The following is a 13728-nucleotide window of genomic DNA, read 5'->3' on the forward strand; positions in this document are numbered from 1 at the left end:
ATACTATGTACATATGTGTTTTATATGTATGTTATATATATTTCATATGCACTGAATATTTCTGGAAGGATACATGCTACATAAAACATCAGTTACAAAGATATGCTTTGGGAAGGTAAATCAGTGAACTGATGCAGAAGGGAGACTACTTTATGTTATTTGGCTAATTAACCACATGATATATTTCTTTTAAAATATTTTTAGTAAATATTTTGTCCCAAATTATTTAGGATATTTTCTCTGTTCCCAATGCTTCTCTTAATCAAAGATTTCATCATCATACTAAATATTCCCTAGTCTATCTCAATGTATTTGTAATAATGTTGATAAGAGGGTAACATTTATAGCCATTAATTTGACTCAAAGTAACTATACCTCCTAGAAGTCAAAATAGTAATTGAAAGTAACTGGCCTGAGGACAGAGTAGAAGTAGCAATAAAATTTTATGGAGTTAATTTATATATATATTTTTATATACATATAAAGAAAAACATTTTCAAACACAAAATACTGTATTCTAGCGCATTCTAGTGGTCTTAGGAAAAACTGCAACAGAGCTACAAAAAAAGGGAATTGAAAATATTATGCAATATATATAAAACAAAAATAAAACACTATGAACTAACACTTCATAAAAATTAGACAAAGACAAAATAAGTTAAGAACTGCATTTACAAGCTGGATTCTCTTTAAAATAATGTCATTAAATCCAACAAACTGTTATTGAATTCTTATAACATGCCAGGCACTACATAGGCTGCTGGGAATAACCTGTAGCTTGTAGGAGGCAAGGAGATACATAAGAGACAGAAATGTAAATAAATAACTATAGTACACTGTGGGAGCTAGGAGTTATATCAACTGCTATAGAATTCAGATAAGGAATTATCTAATTCTGTCAAAGGTGGTGTAAAGACCTACCCAAAAAAAGGTAACACATGAGATTTTAGCTAAACCTCAAAACACCATTAGCTTCCCAGTGAGACAAATGAAATGATGTAGAGACCACTTCTGTCAGAAGAAACATCTTAAAGTTCCTTAACATAAAAATATATATATGAAGTGGGCCTAAAAACAGCTAACAGTATGTATGCATGTGTGTCTGTGCACATGCATACCATGTGTGCATGTATATATATAGAACTAGAATGAGGCCTGGGTGTAAAAGATTTTACTGCCCTGGTCAGTTTGGCTCAGCGGTTAGACTCGCAGCGGTTCTCAACTCGTGGGTTGCAACTCCTTTGGGGGTCGAATGACCCTTTCATAGGAGTCACCTAAGACCATTGGAAAACACATATTTCCGATGGCAATTCATAACAGTAGCAAAATTACAGTTATGAAGTAGCAACAAAATAATTTATGGTTGGGGGTCACCACAACATGAGGAACTGTATTAAAGGGTCACAGCATTAGGAAGGTTGAGAACCACTAGGTTAGAGTGTCAGCCTGAGGACCAGAAACACCTGGGTTCAGTTCCTGCTAAGAGCAAGTACCCTGGTTGCAGTTTGTCCCTGGCCCAGGTTGGGGTCGTGTGGGTGGCAACCAGTTGATGTGTCTCACATTGATGTTTCTCTCTCTCTCTCTACCTCCTTCTCTCCCTCCCGCTCTAACTGAAGATAAATGCAAAAATGTCCTCAGGTGAGGATTAAAAAAAAAAAGATTTTACTAAGAAGAATTTTTAAATTAGCCAGATATTTTTCAACAGCGATATAACATCTGTGTTTTACAAAATAAGTCCAATGGAAATGTCTAAGAGCTCTAATTCACCCAAAAAATGTTTTTTTTTTTATTCCTTAATTTATTACACTTCAGTAGTGCCATTACATCAGGAATAATCTCAAATCATTCCATGAACTTTAATAAATATAAAATAAGGGACTCTTTTCCAGGAAAATCTCATTAGTTTGTAAAAACAAAAAACTTCCCTACTCCAGGCCAGTTCTTTCTTCTGTTCTCCAAAGTCAAACTACTTGAAAAATAAGCGACTCTGTCTGTCTCCACTTTATCTATCCTTCTCACCCCTCAATCCACTGTGATCTGGTTTATGTTCCTGCTACCTCACTGAAGTTGTTCTGGCAAGGATACCAACAAGCTCCTAACTGACAAATCCAAAATACTATTTCAGTATACATTTTACCTGGAGTCTGTTTGGCACCTGAAATTGTCAAACTCCCACTTTCTTTAGTTTGCTTTTCTCCTTCCTTCTCCAACCATTATTTTGTTGGCTTTTCTTCAAACATTTCCATTTCCTGTGGCTCCTGTGGGTTCCCTTCTGTTCCCACAATATTTGTTCTTCTTGTCTCAACTATTCCTATAACTTACCTACAATACTGATGTTTACATCTCTAGTCATGAGTCTCCTTCCATATTTGCTTTTAAACCCTTAATTCTTATCCTTTTTTAAATTCTTAATTCATATCCTTAATTCATTTGATAACTTCCAAAACTCACACTTCAAAGCCAGAACCCTAGGAATCATTCTTGAATTATCTTTATCTCCTATACCAATCATCTTCCAAATTGTAAGGATTCTTTCTATTTAAAATGTCTCATAGCTGATGCCTCCTCTATTCCTGCAGCTACTATGCTATCATTTCTTATCCCAGACTGTTAAAATCTTCCTGCCTGTATTAACAGACTTTTCTAGTCCATTCCCCACACTGAGGTCAGAATGATCTTTCTGAAATCTATTTCACGTGATTCCATGCTTAAAATCTTTCAAATGCATGACAACTAAAAGCAATATGTATTCCCAGACCTGACCAGAAGAAAAAAAAACACCTATAAAGATCATTATTGGGACATTTGCTGAATATGGGCTTTGTTAGATAATGGAACTATATCAACATTAAATTTCCTTAATTTGATGATAAGCCGTAATCATACAACGAAATGTCCTTGCTCTTAGGAAATATACACAGAGAAAGTTAGAGGAGAAGGGACATAATGTCTACAACTAAGTAGGAAATGATTTAGAAAAAAAAAATGCTATACTGTGTATGATGACAGTAAATATAGTAAAATGTGGTCAAATTGATGAATCTGGGGAAATGGTAAATAGGTCTTGCAACTTCTATTAGTTTGAGATTATTTTAGAAAGTTTCTGAAAACTTTCAATATTCCCTATGATGTGTAAGATAAATTTCAATTCCTTAGTAAGGCTCTCCATGATTGCTTATCAAATCACAACTAACGTCCTTCCCTCCAATACACAGTAATTACACATTTCTGAACATATCACACTGCTTTATTCGATGCCAAATATATCTTCTCTACTTCTTGAACCCTGCCTATCTGGCAAACACATTATTTTTTATGATGATGTTAAAGTCTCACCTCCTCTAACTGCACTTTCTACTTTCACCTTCTAGACAGAAAAAACCATTCCCTTCTTTGTGACCCCAATGTATCCTACACTGACTTCTCCCATAGCACCTATCAGACTGTACTGTACTTTGTGGCTTTCAAGTGTTTCCAGTTACTTTAAGCCCATAAGGACAAGCACTATGACCTATGTTTATATTCACCTCCGCACAAGTGTGTAAGTTAGATACATAGATTAATATGTTTAATGAGAAGGGATACACACATACACAGACAATATTCTTGGTTACTGTAGTATTTGTATATTTCAATTCTTCGATCTTATGAGATATTATAATATACTACTGCCTAACTACAACTCTACCCAGTCCCTTTGTTTTTATTTTTTTATTTTTTTTATTTTTATTTTTTATCCTCACCCGAGGACATTTTTCCATTTTTTGTTCAGGTAGAGTGGGAGGGAGAGAGAGGAACAGAGAGAGAGAGAGAGAGACATCAACGTGAAAGGAACACATCGAGCGGTTGCCACCTGCACAACCGACCAGGGCCGGGGACAAACTGCAACCGAGGTACGTGCCCTTAGCGGGAACCGAACCCGGGTCTCTCAGGACCGCAGGCCGACGCTCTAACCGCTGAGCCAAACCGGCCAGGGCCCAGTCCCTTTGTTTTTAAGCCTCAGGGCCTGCAACACTGTAGTTAATAAATAGTGACCCCCCCCCCCTTTTTTTTTTTTTTTTTTTTGTGGTATGTGCCCCTAGCGGGAACTGAACCCAAGACTCTCTGATCCGCAGTCTGACACTCAACCGCGGAGCCAAACTGGCCAGGGCAATAGTGACCATTTTAATATTTTTCTCTTTCTCTCTCTTTATTTATGCCTATAATTTAGATAGCTTAAAATCTCAAATATTCTCTAATTACTACTTTTAAATGTAAGTTTTTTTCCATCTCCCCAATATAGTTTTCAATCAACTTCTCAAGGAAAAGAATGCCTATTTTCACTAAGAAGTCAACCTGTTTTCAATCTCTTGTGCCATTTAAACATGCCACACGAAAGTGAACACAAGTTCAAATAAAATTGTATCTATATCTTGAAATTCATAAATATCATCTGCTAAATGTTATTTTATGGTAGTTTTGCATACAGCCCATTCATCAACTTCAAAATAATGAGAATAAAATGTCATCACCAAAATAAAGCAAAATGGAGAATTTCATTATCATCTATAAAGTACTCAAAACAAAGAACTGTTTCACATTGCTGACACACACAAAAATCCAAAAACCATCATCCATGAAAGCAAATAAACCTAATTCATATGAAAATTTCCAAAACTCTCATCTATGACTTTTTGTCCTTGACTTTTGACCCAAGTTTAGTTATTTGAGTATCTCAGACATTAGCAAACTAGAAAGGTAAAATTTGCTTCTGGAGAAATATGAATAGCTGATAGTAAAAAAATAAAATACTAAAAAAAATCTATGAAAATATTCTCAAACTAGTCTAAACAATTTTTTCCAAAGAAAATACATCAAATTGAATAATATTCAAAAATAAGGAAACTATTGTAAGCATTATAAAATTTCCTTTACAACTCAAAAAATATTTTAATTCCATAAAGAAATGGATATTAACAGTCTAGTAAGTACATGTTTCTTTTTCTTTTTTTTTATACCCTCACCCGAGGACATTTTTCCTTTTTTTTGTTCAGGTAGAGTGGGAAAGAGAGAGAGAGAGAGAAACATCGACAAAAGGGACACAGCGAGTGGTTGCCACCCGCACGACCCAAGCAGGGCCTGGGACAAACTGTAACCGAGGTACATGCCCTTAGTGGGAACAGAACCCAGATCTCTCTAGACCGCAGGCTGATGCTCTAACTGCTGAGCCAAACCGGCCAGGGTGGTAAGTACATGTTTCTTAAAAAAGAACAGAGTAGGGGAAAATGTTGCTAAAATTTTAAAAATCACATAAATCAGTTTTTTGGTCATTATTAAATGTAAATAATGAAATTAAATTAACATATTACAACCATTTATAAATGTTTACTACAGATAATATTTCCTGAATTCAGAAGTATAAAGTATTAAAGTTTAGATTTGTTTTAGGAGTGACAGAAAAATTATTCCAAATTTTAAGAGAAGACTGTCTTCCATTTTACTGAATTACCTTTCTTGTTTAAGAGCATATTCCAGCATTTTGATCCTCCTCACAAGATCCTTCTTCAAATTTTCTTGACCTTTCCTTTCCCCCTGAAGGAAGGCAATCTGGGCCTGAGCAGGGAAAAGAAAGATAAAACTCAGTATAGACCAAATACATTTTTTAAAAACTCAGATGAGCCTGAACAGTGTGGCACAGTGTATTGAGCATCACCCCATGGACTAAGGGTTCCTGATTCAATTCCTGGTCAGGGCACATGCCTGGGTTGTGGGGCTCGATCCCCACTAGGAGGCGTGCAGGAGGCAGCTGATGGATGTTTCTTTCTCACATCGATGTTTCTATCTCTCTCTCCCTTCCTCTCTTTCTAAACAAAAATCAATGAAAACATATTAAAATAAATAAATAAAAATAAAAACTCAGTTGAAGAAAGAAACTTTGGAAGACAGGACAGGACAATCAGATGAAAAAAACATATCCTTTATATATCTGTCTCTGTCACAAAGTATAGGAAAGAACTGACTGCAAAAAAAAAAAAAAGAGGCTTAATTATTATTATTATTTTCTTTGATGTTAGAGAGTGAGAGAGAGGAAGGGAGAGGGAGAGAGAGAGAAACATCGATGAGAGAGAACATCGACTGGCCACGTCCTGTATGGCCCCACTGGAGATCAGGTTCATAACCTGGGCATGTGCCCTGACGAGGAATTGAACCGGTGACCTCTAGGTACATGGGTCCATGCTCAATCACTGAGCCACACCAGCCGGGCAGGCTTAATTACTTTTTTAAAAAGGATAACTAAAGATGGCGGCGTAGGAGCAGAAAGGATTGTACGGAATGCTTTACCAGAAGGGAGAAACTGAAGAAGGGTTAATGGTTTCTGAATTTCATCAACAATCTATATTCCTCAAATAGAATTAGAACTGCTTCCTACATAGAAAAATGTTTACTGAATGGAAATTTTATTACTTGGATATTGAATTTAGTGCTACCAAGGGCCTTCTTTTGTAGACAAAGATTCTTTTGCTCAGGTTTGATTTCAAATCATTTTACTGACTTAAGTGTAATTAAATAATGCCTTTGAAGTAAAAAAAAAAGGACATCTATATGCATTTTCCTTCTGACTAGGGAGGTTACAAGATACATAGTCCATATCCTTTAATGGTCTAGAATCTTCAACAACCAATAAATGCAGACATATGCAAAGTGTAAATGTTCAAGTGTTTGTCTCCCAAGGCTTTGGGAGTTCCCTCCTTCATAAAGAGTGAAGATAGGGAAAGAAGGAACACCATGAGTAAAATCACGAGTTCTTATAATCCCCTTGCAAAGTAAGAATTCTCAGAGCTTCACCATATATTTAAATTTATGATGGATTCCTTGTTGGGAGACTTTATCCTGGACCTCCCCTATAAACAAGAGCTGTCTTTCCTCAATCTCTACCTTTCATTCTACCCGCCACCCCATGCTTTATATTTAATATGCAGGAAAAAAGAAAGTGAAAGCTGGAAAAGGACTATTTAGAGATAATGGCCCTCTGTAGATTCCTGGCCCCTCCAAAGAATTAGCAAAGAAAAGAACCCCTACATGTGAACATGAAAGAAACTGTAAAACTTCTCTTCAGTAAAACAGAGGGCTAGGAAAAAGTTGATCTGCAGAATAATTTAAAAAACACAAAACATTCAAGATTAAAATGGTATCTTTCAGTTAAGGAATTGAAACTATGTTGCATACATTAACTTATTAAAGTAACACATAACACTACTACTAATAGGGGAGAAGGTCTACTTAAGGCCATCAAGGCTAACTATCACTATTCCCACGTGCTTCCCCTCCCACTTTTATTATGTTACCCCATATCACAATGTTATTTATATGTCTACAGTGCTTTCCATTTTATTAATAAAAATGCATTTAATGGTCACCTCAGCACATCCCTAATTGTGGGGACTGTCCAACTAAGAGTTAGAGAGGAAGCCATTACTAAGCTTACTTCTACTTAGTTTGTATGACACCAATTTTTATTTATTCAGTACTGAAATGAACATAAAATCCAACTCTCTGAGCTTCTTACAGTTATCAAGATGTAGGTACTGTTATGTTTTTCTCATTTCAATGAGTTCTTAAAATTCTAATGGCTGTTAAAAGAGTTATTTTTATTTTACTGAAATAATTAAAATAGTCTAAAAATAATTCAATTGCATAGAAAGGAAATGGCATCAAATATCTATTAATACCTACGTTTAATAATCATAAAAACCTTTTGAAATTATATATTCTGTAATTAGATCTTTATTTTGTATAAGCATAATAATAATACATGCATTTAAAGCTGAGAAAAATAAAGGACTTGTCAAAAAAACATGATAGCCCAACTTCCAAACAATGCTTTAGCACAGAATTCTTCACACTCTTCTAAATGTCTTTAATAAAAACAATAATCTAACTAGTATAGTCATCTAATCAAAGTAATAATAAAATTGATTGGCAGTTTTTTCCTCTCTATATTTTTTGGCTAGTTTTGTATTTCTACCACCATCATCAGTCCTGTATGATTCTGAAACTTCAGCCTCTAATACTCGTAAGTCTTTACCATGACTCATTCCCCAACCCACCATCTCCTTATGCTTCCAGTATACTTGCTTTCCTATCTTCATGTCAATTCATATATTGGATTAGTTAAACATTTAATAAAAATAGAACACCCAGAACTGTTAAAGAGAAAGATAAAAACGAAGATGGAAGTTCCTGGAAAAGACAAACAAAAAGGGATAATAGGAATATCTGTGATATTCCTTGATGATCACAGAACACCTCTGATATTTCCTGCCAAAGATGCATAACCAGAAATTGATCAAAAAGAAATATCAGGCAAATTTAAATTGAGGGACATTTTACATTAGCCTTCTTATAATATTCAAAAGTATCAGGTCCTAAAAATCAAAGAAAATCTGTTTCAGATTGAAGGAAACTAAAAAGACATGAAAACCAAATGGAATATATGATTCTAGACTAGATTTGGCTATAAAAGGACATTATTGGGACGATTAGAGAAACATAAATGGGGTCTCAAGATTAGAGATAATAATATATCAGTGTTAGTTTCCTGATTTTGATGGTTATATGTGGTTACATAAGACAGCACTTGTTTATAGGAAATAAACCCTAAAGTATTTTGTGGGAGGCAACAGGCCATCAAGTTGACTAGCAACTTTCCCTCTAACAGTTCAGGGCAAAAAAATTCTTTGTATTTCTCTTGCAACTTTTCTGTCAATATAATATTTAAAATCTTTTATTTTGAAACAAACATTACGCTAACTTCCTTAATATGACAAAATACAAACAATACAATTTAAAACCAGATCATGAAGAATGAAGAAACCCTAGAAGTACTGACAATCAGGAACAAAACAAGGTGTTCATTTTTCAGCACAAATATTTAACATTGTTCATGAGGTGGTAGCCCATATCATTAGTAAAGAAACAAATAAGTTTAAAAATAGAAAAGAAGAAATAAAATTACTATTATTTGAAAATATGAATGGGTACCTAGAAAATCCAAGAAAATGAACTAAAACTATTATAAAATAGAATTTTAGTAAAGCTGCATATAAAAATAATAAACTGAAACCCATGAGCTTCTATAAAAACAACTAGATGATATAACAAAAGAAAACAATCCCATTTATATTAAGAAAAATGATAAGATGATTAGAATAACTTAAGAGCTATGCAAAGAATATTTTCAATGGTACTAATGAGCATACACAAAAAATGTCTTGAACAAATAAGAAGCAAAGCCATTTTCTTAAAAAGAATTAAAATGATTTAATGTCTTCCTAAATTAATCTTTAAAAATATGCAAGCCCAATTAAAGTGTCAAGAGTGTTCTCCAAAGCAGCATACATGATGATTCTGAAGTACATATGAAAAAACTAGAAAGTAACAATAAACAAATTTTAAAGCCCTAAAATATTTTAAAACTTATTATAATTCTATAAGTCACTTAAAAAGTGGTAGTGATACATAAACAAATAAGAGACATAAATGTTACAATCCCAAAACAAACCCAGAATTTAATTAAAGCTAAGACACTACATGCACATGACTGAGGAAGATGTAGATTATTCAACAAATGTTCAGCCATCTGAAAAGTATTTCTGACAACAAATCAAATGCCAAATGGATGGAGAAATTTTAAAGGAACTCCAAAGTAAGAAGAAAAGTTAGAGTTTGTTTTTGTTTTAATAGTCTCAGGGTCAGAGATGCCTTTCTGAGAATATGACAAAACTAAAAGACTAATAAATTTCAACTCAAAAAATAAAATATTTATATATGGCAATAAAAAAGTTGCTGAACAACTATCATGAGAAATAAGACAATTCTTTTTGAACAAATGACCAAAAAATAGGAAAACAGTCATATCACAATTCACAAAAGTTTACTTGTCTTAATAAGAACACCTACAAATCAATAAAAAAAAAATATCAGGAATGCACCTGAAAAACATACAAAGGACACGTTGCTAGAAAGAAAATACAAAAGCTCAAACAAATTTTAAAAGATGTTCAATCTCACATGCAAGAGAAATGTCAATTAAAATTTTAATCAGTTAATATTGTTAAAAGAATAAATGTGACTATTTGAAATTTATGATTCTAAAACTCATTTATTAGGAGACCACCAGGTCTCATCTTAGCTTTTTCATATATGTATGTGTTCTAGTCTTATAACCTAACTAGACTGGAAGTGCACTGTGAAAAGGAATTTGGTTTTAATTGTCTTTCCTATATTCTTCCTTAGAGGAATTTTGACCATGGTAAATAGTAGTATTCCCCAAACATGTTATACTGAACTGGATGAAAATGGCTGACTTTATTTTCTAGTCAGGATAAAATCAAAATCATAAACAAGGAATTTTGGAGAGAATCAAAAAAGCTAGTGTGTACTAGTTTGTCAGCTTGAGGGCCTATATAAGTTTTCATACCTCTGTGGAGGAAAGAGCTGGGGTTCTGAATAGTTGTTCCTTGCTCTTCATTAACCTACTTGTTTTACTTCTGGCCATCTAATATGCCAAAAATGGTTTAAGTCAGTGGTTCTCCAAATGTTGTCCCAGAGTAGTAGCATTAGTATTACCTGGGTACTTGCTAGAAATGCAAATTTTCAGGCCCCACTCCAGACCTGATGAATCAGAAACTTGGAGTGGAGCCCACAGATGAAAGTTGTGTTTTAACAGGTCCTCTAAGTGATTCTGATACTTAAGTTTGATATCACCAAGTGATGGCAATGTCTTTAGGAGAAAGGGCTAGCTAGAGGCAATGACTTTATGCCAGAGAAAACCAACTAATAGCTTAGAACACTCTTTCCTCAGATTTCACCTTTTCAGGTCGTAACAACTTTTTCACAGTTCTAGCATTTACAGGTTAATAGCACAGCCTCCCCTACTACAGCACATGCACACACACACACCCTAAAACCTAGGGACATTAGGGCTAAAGTAGTGTCAAAACAAATAAAATAGAGCTCACAGTCCAGTGAATAAAACATGTATGCTGAATAAGACATATGTGGATTGGTAACATATACTGTGTGTTACTAGAACCAGAAACACAATTATAGGCAAAAGCAGTGAATATACAAATAAAATATAGTGGGATGCCTATTTAACTCTGGAGGCAAGTAGAGAACTGATGTTTAACTCAAAAATTTATTCCAATATTAACTCTACAGCTAGCTTTATCTTTTTTTTTATTCCTCACCTGAGGACATTTTTCCATTTTTTGTTCAGATAGAGTGGGAGGGAGAGAGAGAGAGAGAAATATTGACATGAAAGGGACGCATCGAGTGGTTGCCACCCACAGGACCAACCAGGGCCGGGGACAAACTGCAACCGAGGTACATGCCCTTAGCGGGAACCGAACCCAGGTCTCTCTGGCCCGCAGGCTGACGCTCTAAACGCTGAGCCAAACCGGCCAGGGCTCTTTTTTTTTTAATCCTCACCCAAGAACATTTTTGCATTTATCTTCAGATAGAGCAGGAGGGAGAAAGGGAGGGAGAGAGACAGAGAAACATTGATGTGAGAGAGATACACTGACTGGCTGGCACTCACACAACCCCAACCAGGGCAGGGGACAAACTACAACCGAGGTACATGCCCTTAGCGTGAACCAAACCCAGGCCTCTCTGGTCCGCAGGCTGATGCTCCAACCGCTGAGCCAAACTGGCTGGGGTATACTATGTATTTTTTAAAGAAGTCCCTTTTTTTTTTTCCTTATAGAAATAACATAAGTATTTCTGACTTCTGAAGAAATTATTATAATCAGAGTTAAATACCTGTAAATAAAAGTATTCAAACACAAGGCATTTTACATAATAAACTATGATAAGATATGCTCCACATTGGCCTGCGGTCCGGAGAGACCCAGGTTCGGTTCCTGCTAGAGGCATGTACCTCGGTTGCAGTTTGTCCCCGGCCCTGGTTGGGTTGTGCAGGTGGCAGCCACTCAGTGTGTCCCTTTCACATCGATGTTTCTCTGTCTCCCTCTCACTCCCTCCCACTCTATCTGAACAAAAAATGAAAGGATGACCTCGGGTGAGGATTAAAAAAAAAAAAAAAAAATGCTCCAAAGGAAAACAGAATAGAAAATATAAACAGGAGATATAATAAAAGCTTACCTTTTTAAAAAGGTCAATATTAATCGACACAATAACCAAATGAGAAACTGATGAAGAGTCATGAAACTATATAAAAAATCATTACATGGAAAACTACAGAGCCTTACTAGTAAAAAAATGCAAATTACCACAGTTTTAAGTATTAACAATTGAAATTGGATAAAGATTTTTTAATACTCTTCTTGGAACTTTTCTGTTAGAATTTTTTTTTTCAAGTTTTAAAAAAGGCAGCTCTGATGTATCATGTACATATACCTGTTAAATTAAAAAGATAAAATAATGTTCACAGACAAATGAATTACAGCTATATCTTTAGATGACCGGCAGCAATGAAAATTTTTTTTTTGGCAAAAGGGGGCTGACAAGGCTACACACATACCCTATGATCTGGTATGAGAACATCAGCCCCTTCCTTCACATCGTCCAAAAAAAGTAATGTGCAAAGCTCTTCAGATACACTACTTTTGCTTCTATTTTTATCCTCTGAATTATTTCCTTCTAATTTCCCTTTCAATCCATTTCTCTACAAAGATAGAATTAGGGTGCAGAATTTTATAGCTTACTTTTTGTTATGAAGTTTCTGTGTTATTATTATTTTGTAAATCATTTTCATTGGGTTTATTATAGATCTTCTGGGTTTATTATAGATCTTCAAGTAAATTTACCTAAACATTGTAGCAGATTCTGTGTACTGGCTACTCAAAATACACTTTCCCAACCCCCTTCTATCTTGTAACTTCCACTATAAAATCTGGAAAGCCAAATGCTTGCTATCTTAGGTTCTGTTGTGTCCATACTATATAGCTATGTTAACGAGTAAGATATAGATGGATTTCTGCTGGGGGTGGGGAGAAGGTACACATTGATAAAGAAGGCTCACTCCAAAAAAAAAAAAAACACAAACCTTTTTCAGCTTTCACTGAGGTCTTAATGTCTGTAACTACTGTAGTCTCCCCATCTCCATGGTTTCACTTTCAGCAGTTAAGTTACCCAGTCAAATGTGGTCCAAAAATATTAAATAAAAAATTCCAGAAATAAATAATTCTTAAATTTTAAATTGCATGCTATTCTCTGCAGCATGATAAAAATCTCACACTGTCCCACTCGAGACATGAATTATACCTTTGTCCAGTGTCTCCACATTGCATAAGCTCCTGCATGTTAGTCATTTAGCAGCCAATGCAGTTATCAGATCAACTGTGGGGTATTGCAATGCTTGTGTTCAAATAACCCCTATTTTACGTAATAATGGACTAAAGTGCAAGAGTAGTGATGCTGGCAATTGGAATATGCCAAAGAGGGGCTGTAAAGTATATGTATGTATAGGAAAAATATGTATTATATATGGAGTTCAGTCCTATCCAGTTTCAGGCATCCACGAGGGGGGGGGGGGGGGCTGCTCTTGGAACATATCCTCCATGAATAAGGGAGAATACTGTCTAGCAATCTTGTACTGTAATCATAATGTAACAAGAAGGAAAACAATAAGCCAGTACATTAGGGTAAAGGATGTACAGAGTAGAATTGGAAGAGCCTATATTCTTTATGACATCACTGAACAACTGTACCATTTTGTCAGAG

At 34.9% G+C, this 13728-nt stretch overlaps 1 protein-coding gene across 4 annotated transcripts in view; it reads right to left on the reverse strand.

Moving 5' to 3' along the window:
- The window catches only part of STRN (striatin), an 88507-nt gene that overhangs the window by 53987 nt on the left and 20792 nt on the right, over window positions 1-13728 (reverse strand). For all 4 annotated transcript variants that reach the window (XM_036262405.1, XM_036262407.1, XM_036262408.1 and 1 more), the window contains exon 2: window positions 5489-5592. In XM_036262405.1, coding sequence (XP_036118298.1) covers window positions 5489-5592 — 104 coding nt within the window. The remainder of the gene's footprint in view (window positions 1-5488; window positions 5593-13728) is intronic.

This window comes from Molossus molossus, unplaced genomic scaffold (assembly GCF_014108415.1).
Source record: "Molossus molossus isolate mMolMol1 unplaced genomic scaffold, mMolMol1.p scaffold_m16_p_15, whole genome shotgun sequence".
NCBI classification, from domain to species: Eukaryota; Metazoa; Chordata; class Mammalia; order Chiroptera; family Molossidae; genus Molossus; species Molossus molossus.